General features: G+C 42.9%; 1 protein-coding gene across 3 annotated transcripts in view; it reads right to left on the bottom strand.

The window, feature by feature from the left end:
* Positions 1–25,267, bottom strand: part of bahcc1b (BAH domain and coiled-coil containing 1b) — a 277,536-nt gene that overhangs the window by 141,080 nt on the left and 111,189 nt on the right. For all 3 annotated transcript variants that reach the window (XM_041216621.1, XM_041216623.1, XM_041216622.1), the window contains exon 4: positions 2,160–2,285. In XM_041216621.1, coding sequence (XP_041072555.1) covers positions 2,160–2,285 — 126 coding nt within the window. The remainder of the gene's footprint in view (positions 1–2,159; positions 2,286–25,267) is intronic.

The raw sequence follows: 25,267 nt of genomic DNA, 5'->3' as shown, positions 1-25,267 counted from the left end.
CAGGAAGCGTAGAAGAGAGGAAATCTGTGATAGTAATAGTGAGAAAAATAGTCAATTTCAAATTGGGGATTGATAACTACTTAAAAGACTTTAATTTGCATTTCTGTTTATAATGGAATTTATAGATATGGGGGAAAAAATGAAGCAAAGAGGGTTAAGGGGAGTTTTTTTTTAGAGATTCTAAAAGGTTTTGGTCGTGTACATGGGGGGGGGAAACTGTTTTCACTGACAGGCGGGCTGATAACCAAAAGACACAGATTTAAGATAACTGGCAAAAGAACCTGAGCAGATGAGGAGCTTTTCTATTCACGCATTGAGTTTTTAAGACCTGCAATGCATTGCCTGAAAGGGCGGTGGAAGCAGATTCAACTGTAACTTTCATAAAGGAATTGGGTAAACATGTGAAAAGGGAAAAACATTTCAGGGCAATGAGGAAAGAACAGGAGTCAGGCTAATTGGACAGCGGTCTCCAAGGGCAGGCTTAGGGACGATGGGCTGAATCACCTCCTTATGCGCTGTTTGATCCTATCTGTTCTAATTGCCTCGCTAGGTGCGAAACCTCACAGACACAAACTCGTGCTCACAGTGAAGCATGTTAGGGCTCTCACTCACTGGCACCTCCCTTTTAAAACAGCCTTTCCTTTTTCTTCCTGACTTGAATTTTCCCCTTCTTCCAACGTCAGTCTCCTTCTTCCTGTTTTTCTCCCTCCACGCTCCACCTCTCTCTTACCCTTTTTTACTTTATTGATTTCTCTGTCTTTGTGTTTGTTCTGTGCCGTTTCTTGTCCATGGAGTGGATAACAATCAGCATGAATAATTTTGTTTTGCTGGAAGTGCAGAGCCTTGTGTACGCTTTTCATTCTTAGTGGTCTCATGAATAAGGTTTGGCATCTCTCTGCCATGACTTGGGTTCAATTCTGATCAGGAAAGTCATTCATCTTGCCTCCCCTAATGGTTTGGTAGGTACAGTCTATTGTTAATATGAAGTCACTTCATTTGAATAATCTGTTCATTTGAATTTTTTTGCACAAAGAGCCTTCAGTGCTGTTTTATTTACATTGCTTAGATTGAAATACTGGAAAATTTAAGTTTTTGGAATGCAAATAACAACTTTGAATTAACAATCAACTCTAAACCACTGTTCTGTGGGTGATAACACCACAGCTCTGAAGGGTCCAGGTTCAATCTTGGCTTGCATTATTCTCAGTACGGGTGACAATGAAGGTGCTTAGGTGTCCCTGAGCTAGGAAGAAGAAAGGATTCCAACTCAATGGTGGATATTCAGTTTGCGTCTGTATGTGAAGGAGTTAGGACAGCAGGTGAGAACAGACTGTGTTCAGCTGCAATGCCACCCATCCCCCTAAAAGCAAACAGCTTAGCAACAAGCCACCATCCAGAGACAGACATGAAAAATGGGTATTTGGGTATGATGCTGTAAGCCAACAATGACTGCAGCATGAATCACAGATCCTCATCTCTCAGATGAGGGGTAAAAGGAGTGGAAAATCCAGAGTGCTTCAGAGGCACTCTGTACATTGTTGTAAAATTTAAATACCTACTGCATTTACTACAGTTGAAACCAATAGAGATGCTGCCTTAATAGGGAGGATAAAATACCCAATCAAGGCAATAACAACAGGCAGGATGTTATTTAGCTAAAGGCCTTGCACAAATGTTCACCACTTTGATTTCAGCTTACAAACCATATGTGGTACATCATTAACCTAAATATCATGATTAAACTCTAATTTCAGTCTTTACTACATGTTATGAATCAATAAGATTTTCTTCTGATTGCTTTTTTTTCAGAATCCTGGATTTTATTTGAAATAAATAGTAAAATGCAAGATGACAACTACTGCCCAGTGAAATAATCCATTAGGTACTGTTTAGTAAACACATGCAGCAACTATATTTAGGTGGAATATTTCTGGTTAAGACTGAATGCCGCATTGCAGACCAAAACTAGGCTCCTAACTGGTTGAAAATGATACATTCAGCACTCTGCTGGATAACTAAATGGTCGTAATTTCAATAGTTAAGTGTTAGTTCTGCTAAATTGAAACAAAGTACAATTAAAACATAGTGACGTTATTGACATTACTATTTTGTAAGCTAAATCTAAATTTACATTTGCTTATGCTGGATATTTTACTTGCCTTTTTGTGTATCGTAGAACCTGTGCTGACCATAAAGTACGCTGTTGCTGTTACTGTGATGATCCAGGTGGCTCATGGGAAGGAAAGTGGAGGCCAAACTGCTTGAAAACCTGGAATATCCTGGGACTGAAGAAAATACAAGGTTAGAGTTGAATAGCACAGTTGCTTAAGAGAGGGTGAGCATATTTCTTTTTAGACTATACTTCAGTTATCATAGTCCAAGCAATAAAGTGGTTTTCAAACAAATGTCTTCTAATTGCAAACAGACCATGGAAAAGAAACCACTAAGGTTTCAGTGCTTCTGTGTATGATGAAAAAGAATAACATAAGATAGAATCTCCACATTCCTTGTACTTTATTTATGACTGATAGAGTGGATTCAACTACTGTACTTTCACAGAGTAGTCTGGCATGTTGCCCTCCACTTTGAGACTCAGTTCAACTGAAGATGATTTATCAAAAAGGTCACTTCTCATTTTCTCAAAATACTACTGAATGGCAACTAACAATAAATTATAATTAAGGGCAAGTTAAAAATCCATGCTCCATTATCTGTTTTTATCTATGCCAATAAAATTCATCGAAACTACAGACAGGAGGAGGCCACTCAGCCTACTGCACCTGTAATAGTGCCAGTTCTTTCGCTGGGATCATCTACTCGAATCCGTTCTTTGCTTTTCCTTCTCATATTCATTTTCAAATAATTACCAATTTTCTTTTTAAATTGTTATATAAATGGAAAACAAGAAATCCTTGGGCACACCACAACCTACATCCTATCAATCTGATAAACATTGATTTTTGTTTTCTATATTTTCTATTTCTATACATGCCTTTCACATCACCCACCCTCCTTTCTGTAACTAGTTTCATATGTACCCTCTTACCAAATTCCTGCCGAAAATTCATCCATATATCTAAATCATTCCCATTACCTTATTCCATAATTTATTTATTTTTAATTCAATAACTTAGTCAAGCTCAGCTTGCCCTTAGCAAGTCCACAATGACAGTCCCTAATTAGCCCAAGCTTGTATAAATGTTGGTGAATTTTATCCCTGATTATGAGCTCTAGGCTTGGAATATTTCTTTAAATTCATTTATGGGATGTGGGCGTCACTGGCTAGACCAGCATTTATTGCCCATCCCTAATTGCCCTTGAGTAGGTAGTGGGTGAGCTGCCTTCTTTAACTGCTGCAGTCGCTGTGGTGTAGGTACACCCACAGTGCTGTTAGATGGGAGTGCCAGGATTTTACCCAGCGACAGTGAAGGAACAGCGACATCTTTCCAAGTCAGGATGGTGAGTGGCTCGGAGGCAACCTTCCAGGTGGTGGTGTTCCCATGTATTTGCTGCCTTTGTGCTTCTAGATGATAGCAGTCATGGATTTGGAAGGTGATGTTTAAGAAGCTCTGGTGAGTTTCTGCAGAACACACAGCTGCCACTATTCGTGGATGGTGGAGGGAGTGAATGTTTATGGATGGGGTGCCAATTAAGCGGGCTGCCTAGTCCTGGATGGTGTCAAGTTTCCTGAGTGTTGTTGGAGCTGCACTCATCCAGACAGGTGGAGGGTATTCCATCCCACTCTTGACTTGTGCCTTGTAGATGGTGGACAGGCTTTGGGGAGTCAGGAGGTGAGTTACTCGCCACAGGATTCCTAGCCACTGACCTGCTATTATATCCAGTGTTTATATGGCCTCCACCACAGCACCTGAAATTGCGCAGCAAGGATGCAATGGAAAATGGGGCATAGAGGCTTATAATCTGATGCCTGTGCCCAAAATATGTTTGAAATTTTCTCTCTACTACTTCCCAATCCTCCCCACCTCGAGGGTCTTGGCTGTATGTCCCTAGACTGGTCTTGGCTGTATGTCCCTAGACTGCCCAGTGCATTTACGTGAGTTGAACACGAGGTTATAGGAATTAGTCCATTTCCCAGCCTGTCCAACCAGTGTAATGCTGACCCCGAGTGAGAACAGATGTAGAGTGCACAATACTTGCTCCAGTAGCGGTAGAAGTGCTGAAGGCACGGAAGGAGGACAAGGATCCATGTGGGCTTTGCACGAACCATTTGTGAAAGATCTTCACATTTTCAAGGAGCTTGGGCCCCTTTTTAACTTCAGCTCCTTCCCCTTCTGGTGCTGCAGTGAGTACCCTGCTGCACTTCACTGGATTTTACCTGCAACTAGTGATGAGCTCCTCCAATGTAGCGTAGATACTACTAGGGAGCACAACCTGAACGTATGATGAACCCTGAACCAGAAAATGGATCAGAGTCATTGGGGGGTTGGGAAAGGAGCTGAAAATCCTCTACCCCTGTGGCAACAAAACCACCAGGCAGGGAAATTAGCCCTGGACGCTGACTCTTAACTTGCCTTTGGTTGCTGAGCAGGGATGTGAAATATACCATGCTCCTGCAGTTCTGTGGCATAGTTTCCATTTGGAAACTTTTTGGAAAATTATGGTTAAGATTTCCATTATCTACCTCCCATCCCACAAAAACATCACCTCCCACATTCCATTCCACCCACCCACCCCCTCTCCGCCTCAAAAGTCCCTTAGTATTCTGGGTGCTTCTTTTCTACTTTTCATCTAGCTTAACTATATTTAACACAGTTTTCTTTCTGCTAGTTATAACCAGTAATTGGTGTTCTACATCTGGCATCAGTATTCTTACAGGCCTAATTTCATCTTCCTCTATAAAAATTGAGGCAAAGTACTTATCAAGTGTCATTGTCATTTCCCCATGCTCAATTACAAGCTGGCCCTCCTTCATATTTAATTGATCTCATCCGTTCTTTTATTCTTTTATTTCAATGTGTTTATAAAGGGTGTTGGTACACTGATGATAGTTCTACCTCTCCAGCCCCTCTCTTGAGCTCTGCATCACCTCTCGTGTTGTTGAGACTACTTATCCAACATCCATTCAGATCTTTGCCAATTCTAGACTTGACTATTCCTCTGCTCTCCTGGCTGGCCTCCAATGTAGACTGTAATTCATTCAAACCTTTGCTACCCACATCCTTTATAATACCAAGTCCTGTTGAGCTCCTCCTGTACTTTTGTCCATCTCATATTTAAAAATCTCCACTGCTTGATCTGCCATCTTTTTCCAACCAATTAATCCAGGCGAGGATCCCTTTTGCCCTACTGAATTTATGTAATTTCCAGCACAACGCCTTTAGCTTCAACTCTCATTTATCTGCATTCATTTTCATTGTGAACCTCATTCAGAAACAGGCCATAGTCTAAGGGCTCTGATACCTTCAGCTCCCTTACTTGTCCTATATATCCAGAACCCAAACTAGTGTTTTTGCTCATCCTCCAATGCACTGATTAAGGAAACAGTTTTCGATGCGATGCTAAGAAGTTCTTTTCATTTTGATCTCAAACATTTGTCTATTCTCAGCTACTGACTACTGCTGCGCACAGCATTAAATTAGCTACAAATCACATCCTCGATTTCTTTCCCACCATTCAGTGGTCTATAATGCATTCTGCACATGGTAACATACTCCTTTATTATTTCTTAACTCAACCCAGATAGAGTCTGTCGAAGGATTGCCATTGTTACAAATCTTTTCTTTCAATGGGTGGAAACAGGTCTGTCATTAACAAAGGCCAATCCTTTTCTTCCTTTGGTATCGTTCCTGAAAATTTTATAGCCAGGAATATTTTGTTACTAGTTTCACCCCAGCTGAAGTAAGGTTTCAGTAAAGGCTATAAAATCAAATCCCTCCGCTCTAATTAAGGCCTTTATACACTGCAATCCTGATCCACTCATATTCTACAGTATTACCTCCCTTTTTATTTTATTAATCTTTCCTTCACCATCCTTCCTAACTTCTCTCAATACACCATCCTTGAACTTAATCATTCAGGCTTCTTTGTCCTTAGCAATACTTGAACTCGAGTGCACCACCCACGTCCTTCCAGTAAATCTTTTCACTCTACCCTCCCAGAAATTATAAGGTTAAACTCATACCTAGTTCGATTCAAATCATTGAAATTAATTGCAGGCCACTGAGCTTATGAAAATTAGAATTTACATGTCACCTTCCTGGGGTGGGGTAGAGGTAAGTGATGGAGAGTGGACAGGAAGCTCCTTTTACAGACGTTCCCTCTACCAGGGATAGTTATGCAAAATGATTAAATTCTGAGTTCATTTTCATAAATGACTACACAAATAAAATTTCATTAACAAGGAATTTGGGGAAATCATTGAAACAAGATTTCCTGTCTCTCATAGTAAGTACTTGTGTTTGGAATTTCCTGCCCTCTGCTACATCATTATGACAAAGGTTCAGAAGAAAATGATGTACTTCTCAAAATCCTGGGCCAGTTGTCTGCAGTTTCAGACACCAGCAATATTACTCAGCTGGACAGGAACAAAGAAAAATGATTATAATGCTAAAAGACTGTGCTGCCCACACAAAGTTCGAATTTAGACTTCGTTAACCTTTTAAAAAGCCCCAGCAGAAATGCTGTTTACAATAGCTTATTAAGATGTCCAATCATTTTTGTGGGTCATTGGGTTATTTGCACAGCGTTCACCTCAACTCATGCTCTTGTTAATGTGTTCGACCACCTTCTGTAGGGATTCATTTTCATCTGGACTGCTTCCAAGTTCACAATAATCTGCCTTGTTTTCACAGTTGTTCTATAGCGTTACTCCCCAAGATAATAAAAATGTTTTTTATTCAGCAATAATGAGTAACTTATTAACCCTTTCATTGGGATGAATGTGGAGCTCTGTGTTATTTTCAAGGTGGGACATGTACTGTCCTATTGCTATCTAGAGGTCGCTTTGCCTCAGTTGCCAATGCGCATATGAAACATTTAATCCAAACTTCATTCATACCAAAACTTTTGAAAACTTCCAGTTTGAAACTGCAGGAACATTACAAACAGTAAGCACAACACAAAGAAAGTGTTCATATAAATTAACAAACACATGTTAACAAGTGACAAAACACTTTTTGCCTGGCAAGTAGAGCATTTACAGTTAGTTTTTTTTTACTCCAGATATTTTCCTTGGTTACATCATTGTCAGCTATCACGGCCAGACCTCACACCCCGATAAACCAGTGTGTCTTCACCTGGCCAGTATATAGGTGCATGTTGCGAGGCCTGCAAAACCCTTGTTACTTTTCTCTCATGTCCAGGATGTTATCACATGATCTTTGTTAGGCAGAAGAATAAAGACTGTGGCTTAAGCTATAAACCGCAAGACAGGTTTGTTGAACAGTAAGCAAGTACAGCACACAATATAACAATGTTTACAGTAATCACAACCTTTATATTCTCCTTGAAATATGAAAAACAACAGATGCTTTCCTGTACTGACCTTCACACAAAAATGACCCTTCAGCCTCAGTTGCATATTTCATATGTGGCTAGCTGTTGCCACACATCGTCCAATTAACCTCAGAAACATCTAATGGTCTCAGACTAACTGTCAAATTTATTTGACAATATCTTGGAACAAAGGGACAGTAAAAGCTGCATCTCCCAAAGCTACATCAGCCATTCCCAGGATTGCAGATACAAATGGTATCTCCTGGTCATGGTTATCTCTTGCACTCAAGACCTATAATTTTAGGACATTTATACTTATCTAGACAGCTTTCAGAGACACTGCTAAACAAGATGACACTAAGGATTTTGTATTTAACCAGTATTAGCATGTTAAATGACTTCTAGTTCCACATAAAGAAGGTAAAGGTACATAGTAATATCTTTGGCATGCCAATATAATGCATACTGCACGTAACTTGATGGATCAGCACTTCATTTTAATCCTGTAAGAGCTGTAATCAGCAAGACAGAATTCAATAAATAATCCACCATGGATATACACACCTAATTTTTGTCACGGTGCAGTATTTATCCAGGTGTTTGCATAACTGTTTTAATCATTCTATTTAAGCCATTTGATAATAATTTCCCTTAAGCTATTCAACAATAATTTCAACAAAGCATATAAAGCGTCAGTAATTAACAAACAAATCAAAATTTGTAATAACTTCAGAACAAACAGGATTTAGTTCTGCTCAGAAAGCACAGGTATGATCAGAACTCGATACTGATGGAGGGAAAACCTAAGCCCCTAAAATTCACTATCCTCCATCTACACATCAGGTTGTATTGTCTAAGTTATACTGACTTATTCATGTCAACCCCTTCATTGAAACAACAGTACGATATATGCTGCTATAAATTGTGCATGCTTCAGATTCAATTTACTGTCCGCTGAACAATTCATGTAAAACATGACATACATTTGAAATTTAATATACATATTTTTAAAAATACGTGCATTTCTAAAGAAAAATTAAATTACATTTACATCTAATTAGTTGTTCTTGTAAAATCTCAACTGAGCCAATTTTGTCCCATTTCATCTGGCAAGTGCATCAAGCAGCAACAATGTTGTGATGTAAGGGGTCGAAAATATGATGGAAATGGTTCCCAACGAGCTGCTTCCAAGCCGACGGGAAATTCACATGCAGCAGATAAATCCACATGCTGAAAGGGTTAATGTGTAGTTGTTGTATTAAAGCTGTCTCCTTTAATTAGGGTTGTTAAAAGTTTAACTGGTTCCACTAAAGCAAATGAGAGTCTGTAAATTCCAACGGCAGATGCCCGACTCCCACATGGAGTCACCTTTCCCCCACAGAAAGTCACTCCCATTGTGGCAGATGGACATTAAACATCTGTGCTGCTAAATTCAATGCACAATGTAACAATTCCACCTCTAAGTATGACCAGACAAACCAGACACCGCTTCATTTTAGAACTGCGGTTGATGCTCCATTAACTGTAATTTCCAAAGTTAATTTGCAGGTACATTAAGAACAAGTTGTATATGTGATGAAGGTTATACCTGTGGGTGGGAGAACTGCATAACTTATTGTGGTAGGCTTACCCTTTCTGATTCTTTTTAAACCATTTTCACAGGGTTGATAATGCTTGAGGATATGCCATGGGCACATTTGAATAAGTGGGTTAATTTGTAAATGGATGTATAATAGGACACAGTAGGGATGGGACTAAACTATTTTATTATTATTTGCAAAGCCCACTATTCAGCCCCAGCTTTTTATGTTTGAAAATGCAGCCCAGCTCCCTACCTGTTGTTTTAAGCATTCATCACTGAGCAGCTACCTGTGAAAGGATCTAAGTCAGGTGGCAGGAATGGCTGTTAAGAGGGTAGGTAATGTGATTTTGGATAGTGAGCTGATTGATTTAAAAGTGGATCTCACGTTTCCAATACGGGAGTTTGGCAAAACTGCACAGCTTCATTTACTTTCTTTAATTATTGGAATACATCTTTTTTTTCTTTCGGGGCAAACCAACCACAAGTCACTCAGCGATAAAATTCTTCATTCCACACTGCTCATTTACACTGTGTTGAACCCATTTTTGCTACAACTTTGGCCCCAGTTTGTTCAATCTAGCACTTTTGATGTAATTAATGAAAGACAGAGCAAGAGAGTGAGAGAGAGAGAGAGACAGCATCCCTTCACATCCAAACTGAAATACTTGAGGCCAAATAAATGTGCACTGTTGCATTCAGCAGTGCACATATAAGACACCATAGTATTACAACAGATCCAATTGGGGTTTGGTTTGTGGGGGGGAGGGGGGGGGGGGTGCTGGAAATGCATCAAATCATTCAAAAGATATCAAAAACGGTCACAAATACAGAATAAGCTGGATACTTAAGCTGATTATCTTCTATTGCCACAGACCAGACATTGAGAAAGTCGCAAATCAAGCTTGCTGGCAAATCATTACAAATTAGTTACATTGTCATACAAGGAGTTGACCATTATTCTGCAGTGACTAAAAGAGAATAATGACCTATAATTAACATGTTTGTTGTTTTAAGTTTTTTTTCCATGGGAGAGCACTACAGCTTTAAGAGTGAAGAGGAACTGTATGATACACAAGTGTGTAGTGCCCTGCCAAGAGCATGCTCCAGCACTCACTGGCAGCCACTAACACACCAGAGAACAATGACTTCTGTATTCAAACACGGAGAGTACGAGAGAGAACAAGTCTGCATCAAAAAAAAATCATTTTTAATAGTAACAGCTGTCCCTGGAGCCGTGACCCTGACAACGTTTGAACACTGAAGCTCTTTCAAGGAGTGACAAAATAAGAACCGATGCAGCTGTGCAAGGGAACTCATTTACAGTTCGGGCAGATTAACGCACATGTCCTGAATAGGAGACAAGAATTTTGATTTACGGAAGCCAAAGATTAACTCTTAGGGGTCAAAATAATTCTAACGCAGATGAATAACGACACACAAGTGTGAAGGCATCCCTGAGCACATCCAGGCCATAAATAGGACTTTTTCCAATAAACGTATCGGTGTGATCCTGGAATAGCATTTTAATAACTATATGTGTGTCCGTAAACATATATGTGTATGCATGCATATGTGTGCATATGAGTCTAAATGTATGCATGCAAATATATGTGCATAGTACATATCTGTGTATATATATATATGTGTGTGTATACATATATGTGTGTGCTTACATTAAACAATAATATTCTGTGTATGTCTTGATTTCTATTATCATAATATCCATCGTTAGAAAACTAAAGATAAAATGGAGCTGGGTAACACAGTGGCACAGGAAATGATTTTACTGGTATAAAATGACATAAAACATGTGGACATTGAAATCTGACAAAAGTTCAATGTACAACAGGTTAATCCTACGGTGAGTATATTTTTCAAAGCTGCACACAGGCAAAATGCATTCCATCCTTGCAGCTTAGTCCTTGGACCCAAGAATTCTGATGGACAGAATGTGCCATAACACAGTACGAAATATAGCAAGAGGCTATACAATTTTTCAAGCTATATGATTTTTCTGCACGATTTACATGTAACATATTGACAAGCCAACGTGGTAACATCGCATCCAACTGTTCCAGAGTTCTGAGTGAGCTCGATGTGAAAGACTAACGCTCCTCTTTCCAGTGCAATGTGTCTGGGTCCAAACACAGGACAGAGATCACATATCCTGTGCAATGGATCCAAACGGCAACAGCAAAATTTTGTAACCCTAGGAGCAGGATTTTACGCTCCACGGGGGGGCGCCTGGCACAATCGGACGTAAAATAGTGGGCGATGCCATCAGGCGAGCGTCCCGCCGTTATCGCATACCCGTGCGGTATTTCGGTCGGTGGGCACACGCGAGAGTCGGCAGTGCGCCCGCCGACAATTAAGAGGCCTATTAAGGCCATCAATCAATTAATTAATTAATTGAAAGCTCTTTTTCGCTGCCCGTCTAACGTTACGGTTGGTGGGCGGGCAAATGGGCCAGGTGGCCTTTGGATCTTTTAGGAAATCTCATCCATGGGCGGGATGAGGTTTCCAACAATAATTTTAATAGAATGGAAATGATTTGACATAATTTTTATTACGTTTATGTTCATGTGAGCGAGCTCTGTGTGGGGACAGTTTTTTCGGATTTTCCGAACCTTTATTTTTGATTTTGAAATCCTTCAGCTCCCTGCCTTTGGGGAGTTTTCAGTGGGCACCCCCCCCCCCACCCCCGGCACCAGCACAGACTTTAGCGCTCACCCTCCTCCCACCCCTACCACCCCGGCAGCACTGGGGCTCTCAGCGCACCTTTCACGCTGGCTGGCCGCTAATTGGTCGCCCCGAAAACCTTGACCCTAACTTTGAGACCAGTCAGTTTTTAAATCTTGACCTTGTGTTATAGATATCGAAAACAAACAAAACAACAGCAACAAAATAATTATGTTGCAGTACAAGATCTATTTGACAACTAAATCGTGTTCTCATCATTCTTGTTGGCAATATACACACTTTTTCCACACTGATATAATGGATGTACTAAAGTATAGATCACTAATGATAATATCACCAACTTTAACTTTAACACCTATGTGTTCTTTTGTATTATTGTTGTTGACATCTTTTGATGATCTGCTTCTATCACAGCTTGTTTGTCCCTACAACCACACCCCCACTCCACCTCTCTCTCTCTCTCTCTCTCTCCGCCCCCCACACACACACCTTAAACCAGCTTATATTTCAACTCTTTCTTGGACTTGAACTCAAGTTCTGTCGAAGGGTCATGAGGACTCGAAACGTCAACTCTTTTCTTCTCCACCGATGCTGCCAGACCTGCTGAGTTTTTCCAGGTAATTCTGTTTTTGTTTTTGTTATAGATCACTAATGCTATATAAGCTGACATTCACAAACGGTCTATCCAGAGCACACGAGAAACAGATTAAAGCATTAACGTTTTGCCTCAACCATTTATTCCACAGATAGGCATTAAACTGCTCTTTTAAAATTTTCAACGGGTTGCATGTGCTTTTAAAAAGAGCCCTCGCAGGATCTTTTTGCTCGTGCTGAGGCAACTTAAGGCAAAAATTAAATGTCCTGGTCATTTTCTCCAGCAGCATCAATAGCCCAGAATCTGGAACCAGGTGCTTTATTTATGGAAACCCCTTCTATAATACAGTTAACAGCTGAAAATTGTCATTTGTGAGCTCATCCATCTCCTGACCTCTCACTTTACTCTTGTATTAACTTCAACATCAACCATTTTTACTTTAACACGTTCTTATTAGATAAAATCTAGAGGGAAAAAGAGTGGTGAGGAAATATCAAAAAAGCAAATGGACTTTGCATGTGACAGGTAAGGCATTGACATTGACGGTTGGTATGTGCAATGTTTTTTTTTAAATTCCCACTTTTCCTCCTCAATTCCAATGTGACCAGAAGAAAAGGCCGATTCATGTTAAGAAAAGATGTTAAGTGGGAAGGCAGCAGTCAGGCATGCTGGCTGGAGCAGTCATATTTCACACAAAATATTCAGTATTTGGTGAACAGCAGCATTTGTGTGCTGGAAGATCTGGATTTGTGAAACCCATGCACAGAGAATGGAACAGGAGCCTTTTCAATCAGTCTTCTTCTAACCCAGACCAGTGAAACAGTCCACGCCTGCATGCAGCAAGACCTGGACAACATTCAGGCTTGGGCTGGTAAGTGGCACATAACATTTGCACCACACAAGTGCCAGGCAATGATCATCTCCAATGAGGAAGAATCTAACCTTCTCCCCTTGAGATGCAACAGTATTACCATCACTGAATCCCCCACCATCAACATCCTGGGGGTTACCATTGACCAGAAAATGAACTAGACTGTGGCTACAAGAGCAAATTAAAGGCTGGAAATTCTGTGATGAGTAACACGCCCCCAAAGCCTGCCCACCAGCTACAAGGCACAAGTCAGGAGTGTGATGGAATGCTCATCACTTGCCTGGATGAATGCAGCACCAACAATATTCCAGAAGCTCGACACCATCTAAGACAAAGCAGCCCATTTGATTGGCACCCTTCCAACACCTTAAACTTTCACTCCCTCCAGCTTAAGCAGTAACAGCAATGATGCATTGATGCACATAAAAGATGCATTGCAGCAACTCGCCAAGTCTTCTTTGACAGCACCTTCCAAACCCATGAACACTACCACCTGGAAGGACAAAGGCAGCCGACACATGGGAACACCATCACTTCCAAGTTCTCCTCTAAGCCACACACCATCCTGACTTGGAAATTCATTGCCATCTCTTCGGGTCAAAACCCTGAAACTCTCTTCCTAACAGCACTGGGTGTACCTAAAGCACATGGACTGCAGCGGTTCAAGAAGGAGCTCAACACCACCTGCTCAAGGACATCTAGGGATGAGCAATAAATGCTGGCTTTGCCAGTGACACTCATGTCTCATGAAATAATTTTTAAAAATGATAACTAAAGCTACAGGCCTCTTTTTACAATGCAGTGGCTGATCTATAAAAACAGAACATGTTTGCAGATGGATATTTGCAGGATATATTCCTAAAGGTTTGTTCTATGTAGACATTTACAGAATAATCAATTTCAGAAACAGCTCCACAAATAGGGACATACATTGCAAATTTCAGCCTGTGGAACACTAGTCATAGCTGCAATAAAAAGGTTCCAAAGATTCTCTTCACATCACAATATCCACCAGCCTTATAACAGCTCTGGTGTTTCAATTTGTGCAGAGTGGTGTAATGTCATTGATAGTTTGATTAACCTCAATTCAATCTTCTACTCTTATGTCTAGAATGCATCATGGCTGAATCATCTATATATGAGGGATTTTTTTTTTCAAAAACAAGAATCTTTAAAGAAACAATGCTGTATTAGTGCAGGAATTAATGTCCCAATGGCTCAGCATTAAAAGCACAGCTCAATGTAGTGTAGGGCCATCTGAGATTAGGAAGGTCATGAGTTTGATGACTGTCATGGACAGAATTTATATGTGTTTTCTTACTGTCCATGATCAGTGTGTTTTGTACGTGAGGAACTTGTGTTTTCTTACCCTCAGAGTGATTGTCCCAATTTAACTAGTTCCAACAGCAAGTTTTTTGTCAATTTTAAAATTGTCATGAAAATGTAATAATTTTCATAATATTATTGCAATTTATTGTAAAGTTCGGTTAATAGTGGGGTTTGGATTAGCTTCTGTGTGTAGGTGTGTGTGGGGAGGTTAATTGAATTTCAGAGAGCTGGTCTGGGTGCTTTGATGTATCAGAAGGGAAACTAGGTTTGAAGTGCTAAATATGTAAACATGGCTGAAGTTTTAGAATGTGAGGTGTGAAGAACATTTGCATTTTTAGATAAATCCGAGTAGTGAATTTCAAAGAGATGGTAAGGTGTTACACCTAGCCAACAGAGGCTAAGCCAAACAGTGTGTTTATTTTTCCCAAAGGTTACTGATAATATGAGCGCTATGAAAGATTTATATTATGAAAAAAGTAAAGTTGCAAAGACATATTGGAACAATGGAATTTACATTAAAAAGGGAGAAGTATAAAAGAGATGAGATTATGTGTAAGAAAAGAAGAAATTCTAAGATCTAACAAGTGTGAAAAGCCCCCAGTCTCTATGTAGCAAGCTGCTGCCTCCAGGGGCAGGATTTCCTGGTTGGCGTGCGAAAGCCAACTCGTAAAATGACACGGGATGACATCGGGCGGAACTCCGCATCATTTCAATTTTCAGGTTGGTAGGGGTGCAGCCGAATCAGCTGTGCGCCTGCCAACCTGTCAATGGCCTATTGAGGCCAGTTAAAAAGTAATTGCATTGGTTAAAGGTCCTGCCCTTCTGACTTTAAGGTTAGCGAGCAGGCCAGGAGCCCTGGCGGGCTTCAGAAAAAGCATGAAACCTCATCCACAGGCGGGATGAGGTTTCATGTAGGTTTTTAAAAATTTAATAAAAGTTAAACTAAAAGTGATGGACATGTTCCATCTCATGTGACAGTGTCACAGGAGGGGACAAGTCAGGGAAATTTTATTTATTTATTTTTAACATTTTTGAATTTGGCGCCGATCTCCCTGAGTCAGCACTTTGCCTCAGGGAGATGAATGCAATCCTGACTTAGGGAATCCCCCGCCCCGCCCACACAGGGAGTGCATAGTGCTTCCTGGCGGACGTCACACTGGGCAGGCCTTAATTGGCCCGCCCACGTAAAATGGCGGCGTGCCCCTGATTGGGGGCGCCGATCAGAGGCATGCCTGCATGCGTCCGCTCCTGAACTCCCCCCCACCGCCCCAAATGGGGGGAAAATTCTGCCTCAGGAACCAAAGCTAAGAGAATTTGTTTTAAATATCACTGTTTTGGCTATTATGTGCTTTGCCTGGGTCTGTTGGAATTTATCTTGTTTTATTGTTGCCTTAACAGGGGTGTAACTGGGAGCTAGATTAATTAGGAGAGCTAGGAGTTATCATTGTAGTAATCTGTAAACCTATGTATGTGCTTAAAATCATTTCTTTTATTAATAAATGTTTAATTTAGCTTTGTACAAAACCTCTAAGGCTCGGTGGTCTTATAGCAACTGAACTCAAGACACGCATCTCGAGTAAAAATACAAGCTGCGTAGCAGTTGTCACAGCTGTTTCAAGCTTCCCCCTGGGATTTGAGCAGCTCAGCATTTACCATCCACTGTGCCATAACATAGATAAGGAAGTTTATTTATTATCACTCACTTGCCCTGGAGGTTTAAAAGTGCAAACTCTCACTCACTTGACTCACCCACACTATCACTCGCGCAAGATTAGATACAGATAAGGGTAAAACAATACATTTACAACTCATAATTATCTCAGTCTCTTTTGTGGCAGGCCTGTAGTTTCTTAGATGAAGATGTGCTTTAGTTGAAGTGAAGTTCTTGTAAGGCAAAGGATTCTCATTAAGCTGCAAAGTTTTTTGTGGTTGAATTTCCAGGAGGCGGGTTCTCAGGTGAATTCCAAGTTGGAACAGATTGGAGAAGTCCTTCTCTTTGCTCAAAGTCTCCCACTTTCAAGGTATTACTGTTTATTACCTTGGCTACTTCCATGTCTTGCAGCTGGTTGAAGGCTTTTGGTGAAATCTGTTGGCAGAACCACTTCTTGCTGTTACTTTAAAAGCAGGCAACCAACATGGCTGTCTCACCACATGACCTGCTACAAATCCAAAGTCCTTTTCCAAATAAGGTGGGTGGCTAGGTTGATTGTGCATCCTGTGCGATGATTTTCACGCCTTGAGAGTTTGAGGCAGCCAATGTCTTTGGTCCTGAATGCCCCATTCAATTTGAAATTACCCTTTTGATTTAGTTTCAGGAAAAAGCGTGTCGTCTCTCGAAACCGCAGAGTGTTTCAATGCACAAGAGAAGTCAGGTGATCCTCAGGTGACCATCTTTCTGTAGCCTTTTGTGGTTTTTAAAAATATAGAGTATTGACGGAAAGTTCATTATATACTGGAACATGACACGTGCTATAGTGTCAGCCATGGCTCAGTTTGTGGTGCTCTTGCCAAATGTTCTGGGTTCAAGTCCCACTCCAGAGGCTTAAACACACAAATCTAGTCTGATGCACCAATGCAGTATTGAGTGCTGTGCTGTCTTTGGAATGAGAAGTTAAATGGAGGCCCTACCTCTCTTTCGAGTGGTCGCAGAAGATCCCATGATACTATTTTGAAGAAGAACACAGGAGTGACGTCTGGTATCTGGGTCAATATCCAGCCAACAATCAATATTACTAAAACAAATTATTTGGCCATTATCACATTGCTGCTTGTGGGAGCTTGCCATGAGTAAATTAGCCGCTGCGTCTCTCCTAACAGTGAATACACCTCAACAGTGCTTCATGTGAAACACTTAGAGACATCCTGGGGACATGATAGGCAGTGTATAAATGCGAGATATTTTTCTTCATACCGAGGATGTTAGGAGCATCTGTTGAGCTAGTCCTGATAGTGAATCAGCTAGAAGCAGGCTATAGGTGAAGATTAGGTAAAGAAACAACTGCACTGGGTTCTGAGGCTCCCAACAGCTTCCACTTCAGTAGGACATTTATGAGTATGAAATGATGGCGAGGAACCTTACTCATTGCCTCCGCATATGAGAAAATGGGAAGTGATTTGCCACTATGTGGCCAATAGAATAACATGCCACTGGCACAGACATGGGGCAGGATTTTCCCCCCGTCGGGGGCAAAGTTGAATTGTGAGCGCCCACAGGCATGCCTCCGATAGGCACCCTCATTCGGGGGCGCGCCGCCATTTTACATGGGCGGGCCAATTAAGGCCATGCGCTCCCTGTGCAGGCGGGGGGAAATCCCTAAACCCGAGTGTGCACTCTATCGCGCACGTGCATGAAAGAGCGCACTCATCTCCCTGGGGCTAAGTGCCGCCTCAGGGAGATGGGCTGTTCTGTCACAAATATTAAAAATAGAAAAAACAAAATTCCTGACGTCCCCTCATGTGACACTGTTGGGACATGTCCATAACTTTTTAAAAAACTTTAATAAAGTTTTTAAAGATCGACATGAAACCTCACCCCGCCCGTGGATGAGGTTTTCATGCTTTTGCTATTCCCACCGGGGCTCCTGGCCTGCTTGCCAATCTTAAGGTTGGACGGGCAGGTCCATTAATGAGCTAAATGACTCTGTAAATGGCCTCAACTGATTTTGTTGCCTAACGGAAAATTTAAACGGGGCGCGGTGACGTCGGGAGTTCTGCCCAAAGTCACTGCGCGTTATTTTACACATCGGCGAGAGGACCCCGCCCTCCGACAGGAAAATCCTGCCCATGGAAAATGTAAAGTTCAACGCGCCGACTCACAGATGAAGAATGGTTACCTGGGTGAGGGTGAGGTGGACCTTTGGTGCTGAGGGAAGTGAACTTGCAAGCACATGTTAGAACTCCAGAGGAAGGTGAAAATTCTGGATGAAATTATATGCCTCTACAGCAGTGGGGAGGGGGGATTATTTGACTGGCCAAGTTTTAAAACAAAAGAATTTACACATTTGCTTCCAATTCGAATATGTCCGTGCGTGCGTGCTGTTTAAAGATCATGCACGAGCCAACAGGGAGATTTATCTGAAATAAGTCAGCAGAATTATAAAGTACATGATTTATGCAACCAATTTAAAAAATATACTGATAGCTTTATATGGGCAACATTGTATCAAATTTAAGACAGGGCAAGTGTGAGAGTCAGTCTGTTCTTCATTTACAAGCACCCCCCAGCCCCCAACCACCCCACACCATCTCTCTTAGGCAAGATAATACTGTGCTAGTCCATAATTGCTTCAATGTTCTTTTGTTCAGGAAAATAACAAGGCTGGAGAGTTTCCTCAAGAATCTTTGACTCATAAATGACTAAAGTTGATGAAATTGCCAGCACTGACCAGAACATGTGAAAGAAATTCACTTTTCCCTCGGCACCCAAGAAATCCCCTTCTTTATAAAAGTGTTCTCATCACTAAGTTCCAGGAAGGAATTCAGGAAGGACTGCAGTTCCATTTCTCCAGAAAATGATGAAATTGTTCGACTAGCAAGGATAAATAGAAATGTTAGGGAAAGAGAAAAAAAAAAGTCCCTATTCCCTAGATACCAAAGAAATCTTTATTTTTCTGTGGGAATGATTGCTCTTTTCATTATGTGGACAAGTGATTACACATTCAGGAAAATATTGGAAAAATAATACACTGGAAAAAGCTTTCCAATGTTTTTGAGCCTTTTTTTTGGGAGAGGAAAGAGAAAGAGGAATCCCAAAAGTGTCTTTGAGGTTAAGTTGGTTAGTTCCTGGGGGAGTCGACTTAGGGGTAATGTCACTGGACTAGTAACCCAGAGCCCCAGGCTAATATCCTGGGGATGTGGGTTCAAATCCCGCCATGGTAGCTGGTGGGATTTAAGTTAAATTCTAAAAAAAAAATCTGGAATTGGAAGCTAGTCTCAGTAATGGTAACTATAAAACTATCATCGATTGTTGTAGAAACACGTTTGGGTTCACTCATGCCCTTCAGGGAAGAAAATCTACCATCCTTACCTGGTCTGGCATGTGACTCCACAGCAATGTGGTGTGACTCTTAACCACCCTCTGAAATGGCTGAGCAAGCCACTCAGTTCAAGGGCAATTAGGAATGGACATCAAATACTGGCATTGCCAGTGATGCCCACATCCCATTAAAGGATAAAGCAAAAAAAACATGGGGGAGAATTTTCTCCCTGTTGGGGGGGGGGGTGGGTTGGATGGGAGCGGGCGGGCACGCGGCCAATCAGCTGCGCGCTGCCATTTTACGTGGGCGGGCCAATTAAGGCCGGCCCAGTGTGACGTGCAGCCGGAAACACTGAGTGCTCCCTGTGCGCGCATGCGCATGAAGGAACGCAGAAATCTGTGCAGCTCTGTGCCTCAGGGAGATTAGTTTGATTTCTTAAAATTTTAAAGAAGAAAAGAAAATTTTAAGGCATGTCCCCTCAGGTGACAGTGTCCCATGAGCTGGGACATGTCAATGAACTTTAATAAAAACTTTCTTTCAATTTATAAACACTTCATGAAACCTCAACCCGCCCATGGATGAGGTTCCATGAGAAACGCGAAGGCTCTTCGCCTGCCCGCCAGCCTTAAGGTTAGTTGGGCAGCTCCGTTAAGTATTTCAATTGATATTTAAGTGGCCTTAATAGGCTTTTGATAACTTGGCGGGCGCACAGCTGACTCCGGTGCGCGCCCGCCAAACTGAAAATCGGAATGACGCTGGGACACACGCCCATCGTTACCGCGCATCATTTTACGCGTCGGCAAATAGGGCCTGACCCCGCTCGCTGACCCAAAGATTCTGGCCACAGTTAAAGTAGATTGTATGGAATTGTTTGATCAAAACTTTTTAAAACTGTTCACAGGGAGAAAAAAATCGTAAAATGTGTATCTCTATAATTGACTACAAATGAATAGAAATTAAAAATAATAATTTGGACTGAAACATCTTAGCTGCTTGCAGTATTCTGGAAAAATGTCCTTCCTTCAAAGGACTCACTAAAACAATTGAACAAATGAAATGTTACAACTGAGAGTGTGTTGCAAATATGTTTTCTTTAGAAATACTGTTAAACCATTTGTTCCAGCAATCTGCTTTTTGCCAGAACAAAAACAGAATTCCCTGGAAAAACTCAGCAGGTCTGGCAGCATCGGTGGAGAAGAAAAGAGTTGACGTTTCGAGTCCTCGAGTTCTTCTCCGCCGATGCTGCCAGACCTGCTGAGTTTTTCCAGGTAATTCTGTTTTTGTTTTGGATTTCCAGCATCTGCAGTTTTTTGTTTTTATCTCTTTTTTTGCCAGGTTGCAGCAATACTGAAGACATGGTCGTAAAGCAGCTTCTGACAAGTGTGACATGAACTGCAAACTGCACCTCCCTGTCCGTTGCACTGAAGAGGGCATTAACAGATCTCAGGTGTTGCACTCCCCAGTTAGCTCATTTTTAATGTTGACAGAATGTAAGGTGCTGAGTAAGAGAGAGCAAAGTAGGAGCAGAAAATGGGGAAGGTAGGGAGAAAGTGGGGCAGTCGAGGGGGGAGGGCTGGGGAAAAATAACACCAGAAGAGGGGTAGGTATTGAGGGAGCTGGGGGATTGGTGGGGTGGGGGGGAGGAGGGACAGGAGGAGGGAAAGTGAGAGAGAAAGTCAAGACAGTGGGCAGGCGGGCCAAGGAGAAACTAGGGGCAGTAGGAAGAAGGTGGGGAAAATGTTGAGGCATTTGGGGAGGGAGGAGACAAGAAGCATTCATTTTCCCTTCACGTAAAAAACAATTAAAAGTTAAATTAGGGTCATGCGGGTACATGTAAATCAGCTCTGCGCTGGGCTAGAGCTACACTACACCCAGTACAATCTCAGAGTGGTGTGAAACATCACAGGAGGGAGGTCTTAAGTCATTCGGTTGCAGATTGGGACCTGACTACTAAGTCTCACATCAGCATACAAGTGCCAGTACAACTACAGTCCTCGGGCCACCAGTAGGAAACCTCGCATGTACTTTTTCAACTTTTTAAAAAATATATATTTTCTAAGCAAAGGGCTTGATGTAGATTCCAACTGTAATGACTTTATAGAAGGGCCTGAATTTCACACTTGGTGTGCGTGCCAAGTCGACGGGAGCGGAAGCGGATGCGGAATCTGCTCCTGGCCGCAGCCATGTTGTAAATGCGATTTCCCGCTGGATGGTCAATTAAACAAAACGCCCAGCGTGAAACACGTCCTCTGAACGGTCAGGAAGGGCCCAGCGGGGGTGGGAGCCTGTCAGGCGCAGGGTCCAATGGCGACCCAGCGGGCACTTTAAAACCAGCTGAGGCAGCTCCCTGAAGGCTGCCAGGGGAGACTCTTTGCTGTCTGTCCAGGAAACCATTTCATTTGAACAATGGCCTCACCAGCGGCTGGAAACATCAGGCTGGTGGGCAAGTCAGGTGGGCACTCGGCCCCCCACCCCATTTCTCGTGCAAGTGCCTCGTGGTCCTTGTGGAGGAAGTAAGAGTGCAGTGCACAGGGGCTGAGAGTGTTGGATTGTGCAAACCTTCTTGTGTAGTCTCATCATTAATGGGAGCCTCTAACCTGGAGTTCCCATTGATCACTGAAAGATGATGGCACCATGATGCAGATCTCTACTGTCTCACCAGGGTGCCTGGCACAGTGACAGCGTGATGACTTAAACTAACGACATGTCGTTGTTCTCCCCTAGAATTGCCAGCTCACTCTAAAGATGGAGGACCCCTCTTCTGGTGCTATTTTCTCCCCAGCAGAACCCAGAAGAGCCACCCTTGACGCTAGGGGACCACTGGGTTTTAGGTACACCTGCATCACACCCCCTCTCTGCACCAAGCAACAGCGCAGATACCAATGCCTCAGTGGGCATAAGATCATCAGCTAGAATGTCGGTGCACAGCGATGAGGGCACTTTCACACTCGCCTGAGGCACAGGCAGAGGCAGAGAGTCGGAAGACTGCTGGAGACCAGGATGATGCTGGGTCGAAGGCTGATGATGAGTCTTTGGAGTTGTCCATTAGGCGGCAGATGCTGGATGTCCTGCGGGATGTGGAGGATCTGACGGAGATCCATGAGGGTCTGTGTGCCACAGTCTCTGTTGTGGAGGAGTCCAAGTGGAGCATAAGCACTGCGTTGACCCTCATCGCCAAGTGCACTGCCTCCTCCATTGAGAGAGTGGTGACTCTCATAGAGAGGCAGCTCCAGGGACAGAATCAGGGGTTCCTGGGGTTGCGCTCGGACCTGCAAACCCTCACACAGGCACTGACCTCAGGTGGTCAGTGCCAGTGTGGGAGATGGATGAGGCAACTAATATCTCAGCTGGGTGCCCGTCCATCAATGGCGAGCAGGGAGGTCCAGAACAACCTCATTTTGGTGCACGAGCTGCCTGTCGTCTCTGTGGGCTCCTCTCAGGACGCTCCGAATGAGGGCAGCAGCTCCTCCGCCCCTCTGCCAGTGACAGTGGCATCTGATGAGGCTGCGGTGACTGGGGAGATGCCAACTGTGGCACTGGCTGCTCCGTCCCAGGTGGGGCCAGCACAGGCTCCACTGGCCAAAGGACGACTGCCAAGGTCACCAAGACCAACAGGATAGCAGAGTCAGCAGGCTGCCTCCAATGCTGGTGCCAGCGAGGGAGGGAGCAACAAGATGCAGCACTTCGCAAACCTAAGTTTAAGGCACCATGAGCACAAGAGCAATTGTTCACAGGTGATTTGCTGTTCTGCCTTGTCTTGTTAATATGTTTACTGGTGTGACCGTTAACACATTTGGAGGTGATCTCAGGCCCAGTCATCTGGCAAATGGAGGTCACAGTCTCCCTGGAGAGCCGGAGCTTCGTTTGGCATTGCACCTCGGACATGTTGAGGTAGCTGCATCGCCGCCTGTGAACCCTGGCAGCAGGATAGCGGCATCTTCTGCGGCCCCTTCTGCCTTGGACTAGCTGCAGGCCCTGCGCCCTTTGTCCCTGTGCCTCTCCTCCCACAGGTCGCTCCCACAGGAGCTGCACAGGGACACGTGACCTCCTCTCCCTTCTGCCCCTCTCCTCCTCAGAGGAGGAGGTGCCACCAGCGGAGACCACAATCACCAATATCAGGTAACAGAAGGCTGTCTGGTGCCTGGAAGGGTCCACGTGGTCAAAATCCTCCGGGGTCCTTGGGGGTACCAATGAGTCCTGGAATGCTCAGACTGAAACTCAGAGCAGAGATGAAGCTGTCAAGTTCAAATAATCAACCCAGCAGCAAACTCTTTCCCAAACTCCTCACTACTCACAATGACAATGCTGCTGACCCTTTTTATCCTAACCCACTGCCCCCACCCCCCCCAAATCCCCAGATAAGGTTTTGTTAAAAGTGGGCTGCCCGCCTGCCCGTTTTGCCTGTGTGACAAACGCGAAATCGCACGGGCACCGCAAAATCGGGATCAATTGCCCTTTCAATGACCTTAAGTGGCCCTCTTTTTGTTGACGGGCGCAGGTCCGACACCCATGCGTGCCCGCTGACCTGAGGATAACGTGTGTTGGGACACGCGCCCATCGTTATCCTGCGCTATTTCACGCCTGTTCGGGTCAGGCACGCGCCCACCCATGAGATGTAAAATTTTGTCCAAGGTGGGTTATTTATAGTTAGACAGCTCTGCGTATTAAGCTCTGCGTGCTTAGTGACAGGGCCAGAGTCAGGGTCATTTCTAATCAAGAGAGTTGGAGGTTCAGTGGGGTAAACGGAGTATGTGTGAGCTTTGCATTAGGCTGAGGCAGCAGCATGTCCATTTTTGTGTTGAGCAGAGTGCTCGGACCCATCTCTTCAGTAATCAGTCCTAGTGTTAATCTGGTGTTTGGGGTCTGAGGTAGATTTATCATATTTGCAGACAAGTCTGTAAAGATATGAAGTATTTTTATAGGCAATTGGTAACATTGTGATCATTGAATGCACATCAGAGTTGGAATTGCACATGCTAGTACTGAGTCTGTTCTAGTAACCTAGACATAATTGGCACAGGTCTGCTGTTAGAAATCACTCATTGCCAACTCTCTATATTTTCAGTGAAACTCTCATTTCATTGCCAGTTATGTGGGCCACATTACCTGTTATTTGCCACTCTAGAGGAATAACTTGATAAAACATAGTTGTTCCCAAGTAACAAGAAATGGGGATTTAATTGGTTCAGCCTATACGGTGCCAATAGAAAAAATAACATTTCCGCTTTGAAGAATACTTTGTTCCATAAAGGCAACCGTTAGCCGGTTTGAAATTAAAAACTAATTTGTGAGAGCTCAGAAACAAATTCACTTACCTAATCCATCATCGCTTTATGGATAGAATTTTACTGCTTTTGCTCCTCTTTCGTGATTTTGACGAAAGTAAGTTGCTTTCAGCTCCAAGAGAACCTCTCAATAAATTGACCTCTGCTCAATTATCTCAGAACAGCGAGATAACCGTCAAATTGCTGACTCCTGCTTCCAATTCATATGTTCTTGTGTAACCACCTCCTTTCTACTCCATCACACGTTATGCTGGAGTTAGCTTCAGTGTGGGCCTTGTGCTCATCTAGGTAGACGCCTGGAGGATGTCCATCTGCCCCCATTAATTTCAAGCCCATTCAAATCAGGCTGAATCCTTTAATGTACACGTGTACTTCTTTGTTTAACTTACGCCTGTAGCTTATTTCAAATGGAACTAGTAAACCACGCAGGCCACGCAGCAACTCTGACTCATGTCAAGTCTGGGAGTGGTGAGC

This window comes from Carcharodon carcharias, chromosome 22 (genome assembly GCF_017639515.1).
Source record: "Carcharodon carcharias isolate sCarCar2 chromosome 22, sCarCar2.pri, whole genome shotgun sequence".
NCBI classification, from domain to species: domain Eukaryota; kingdom Metazoa; phylum Chordata; class Chondrichthyes; order Lamniformes; family Lamnidae; genus Carcharodon; species Carcharodon carcharias.
This window is presented reverse-complemented; position numbering and strand designations above follow the sequence as displayed.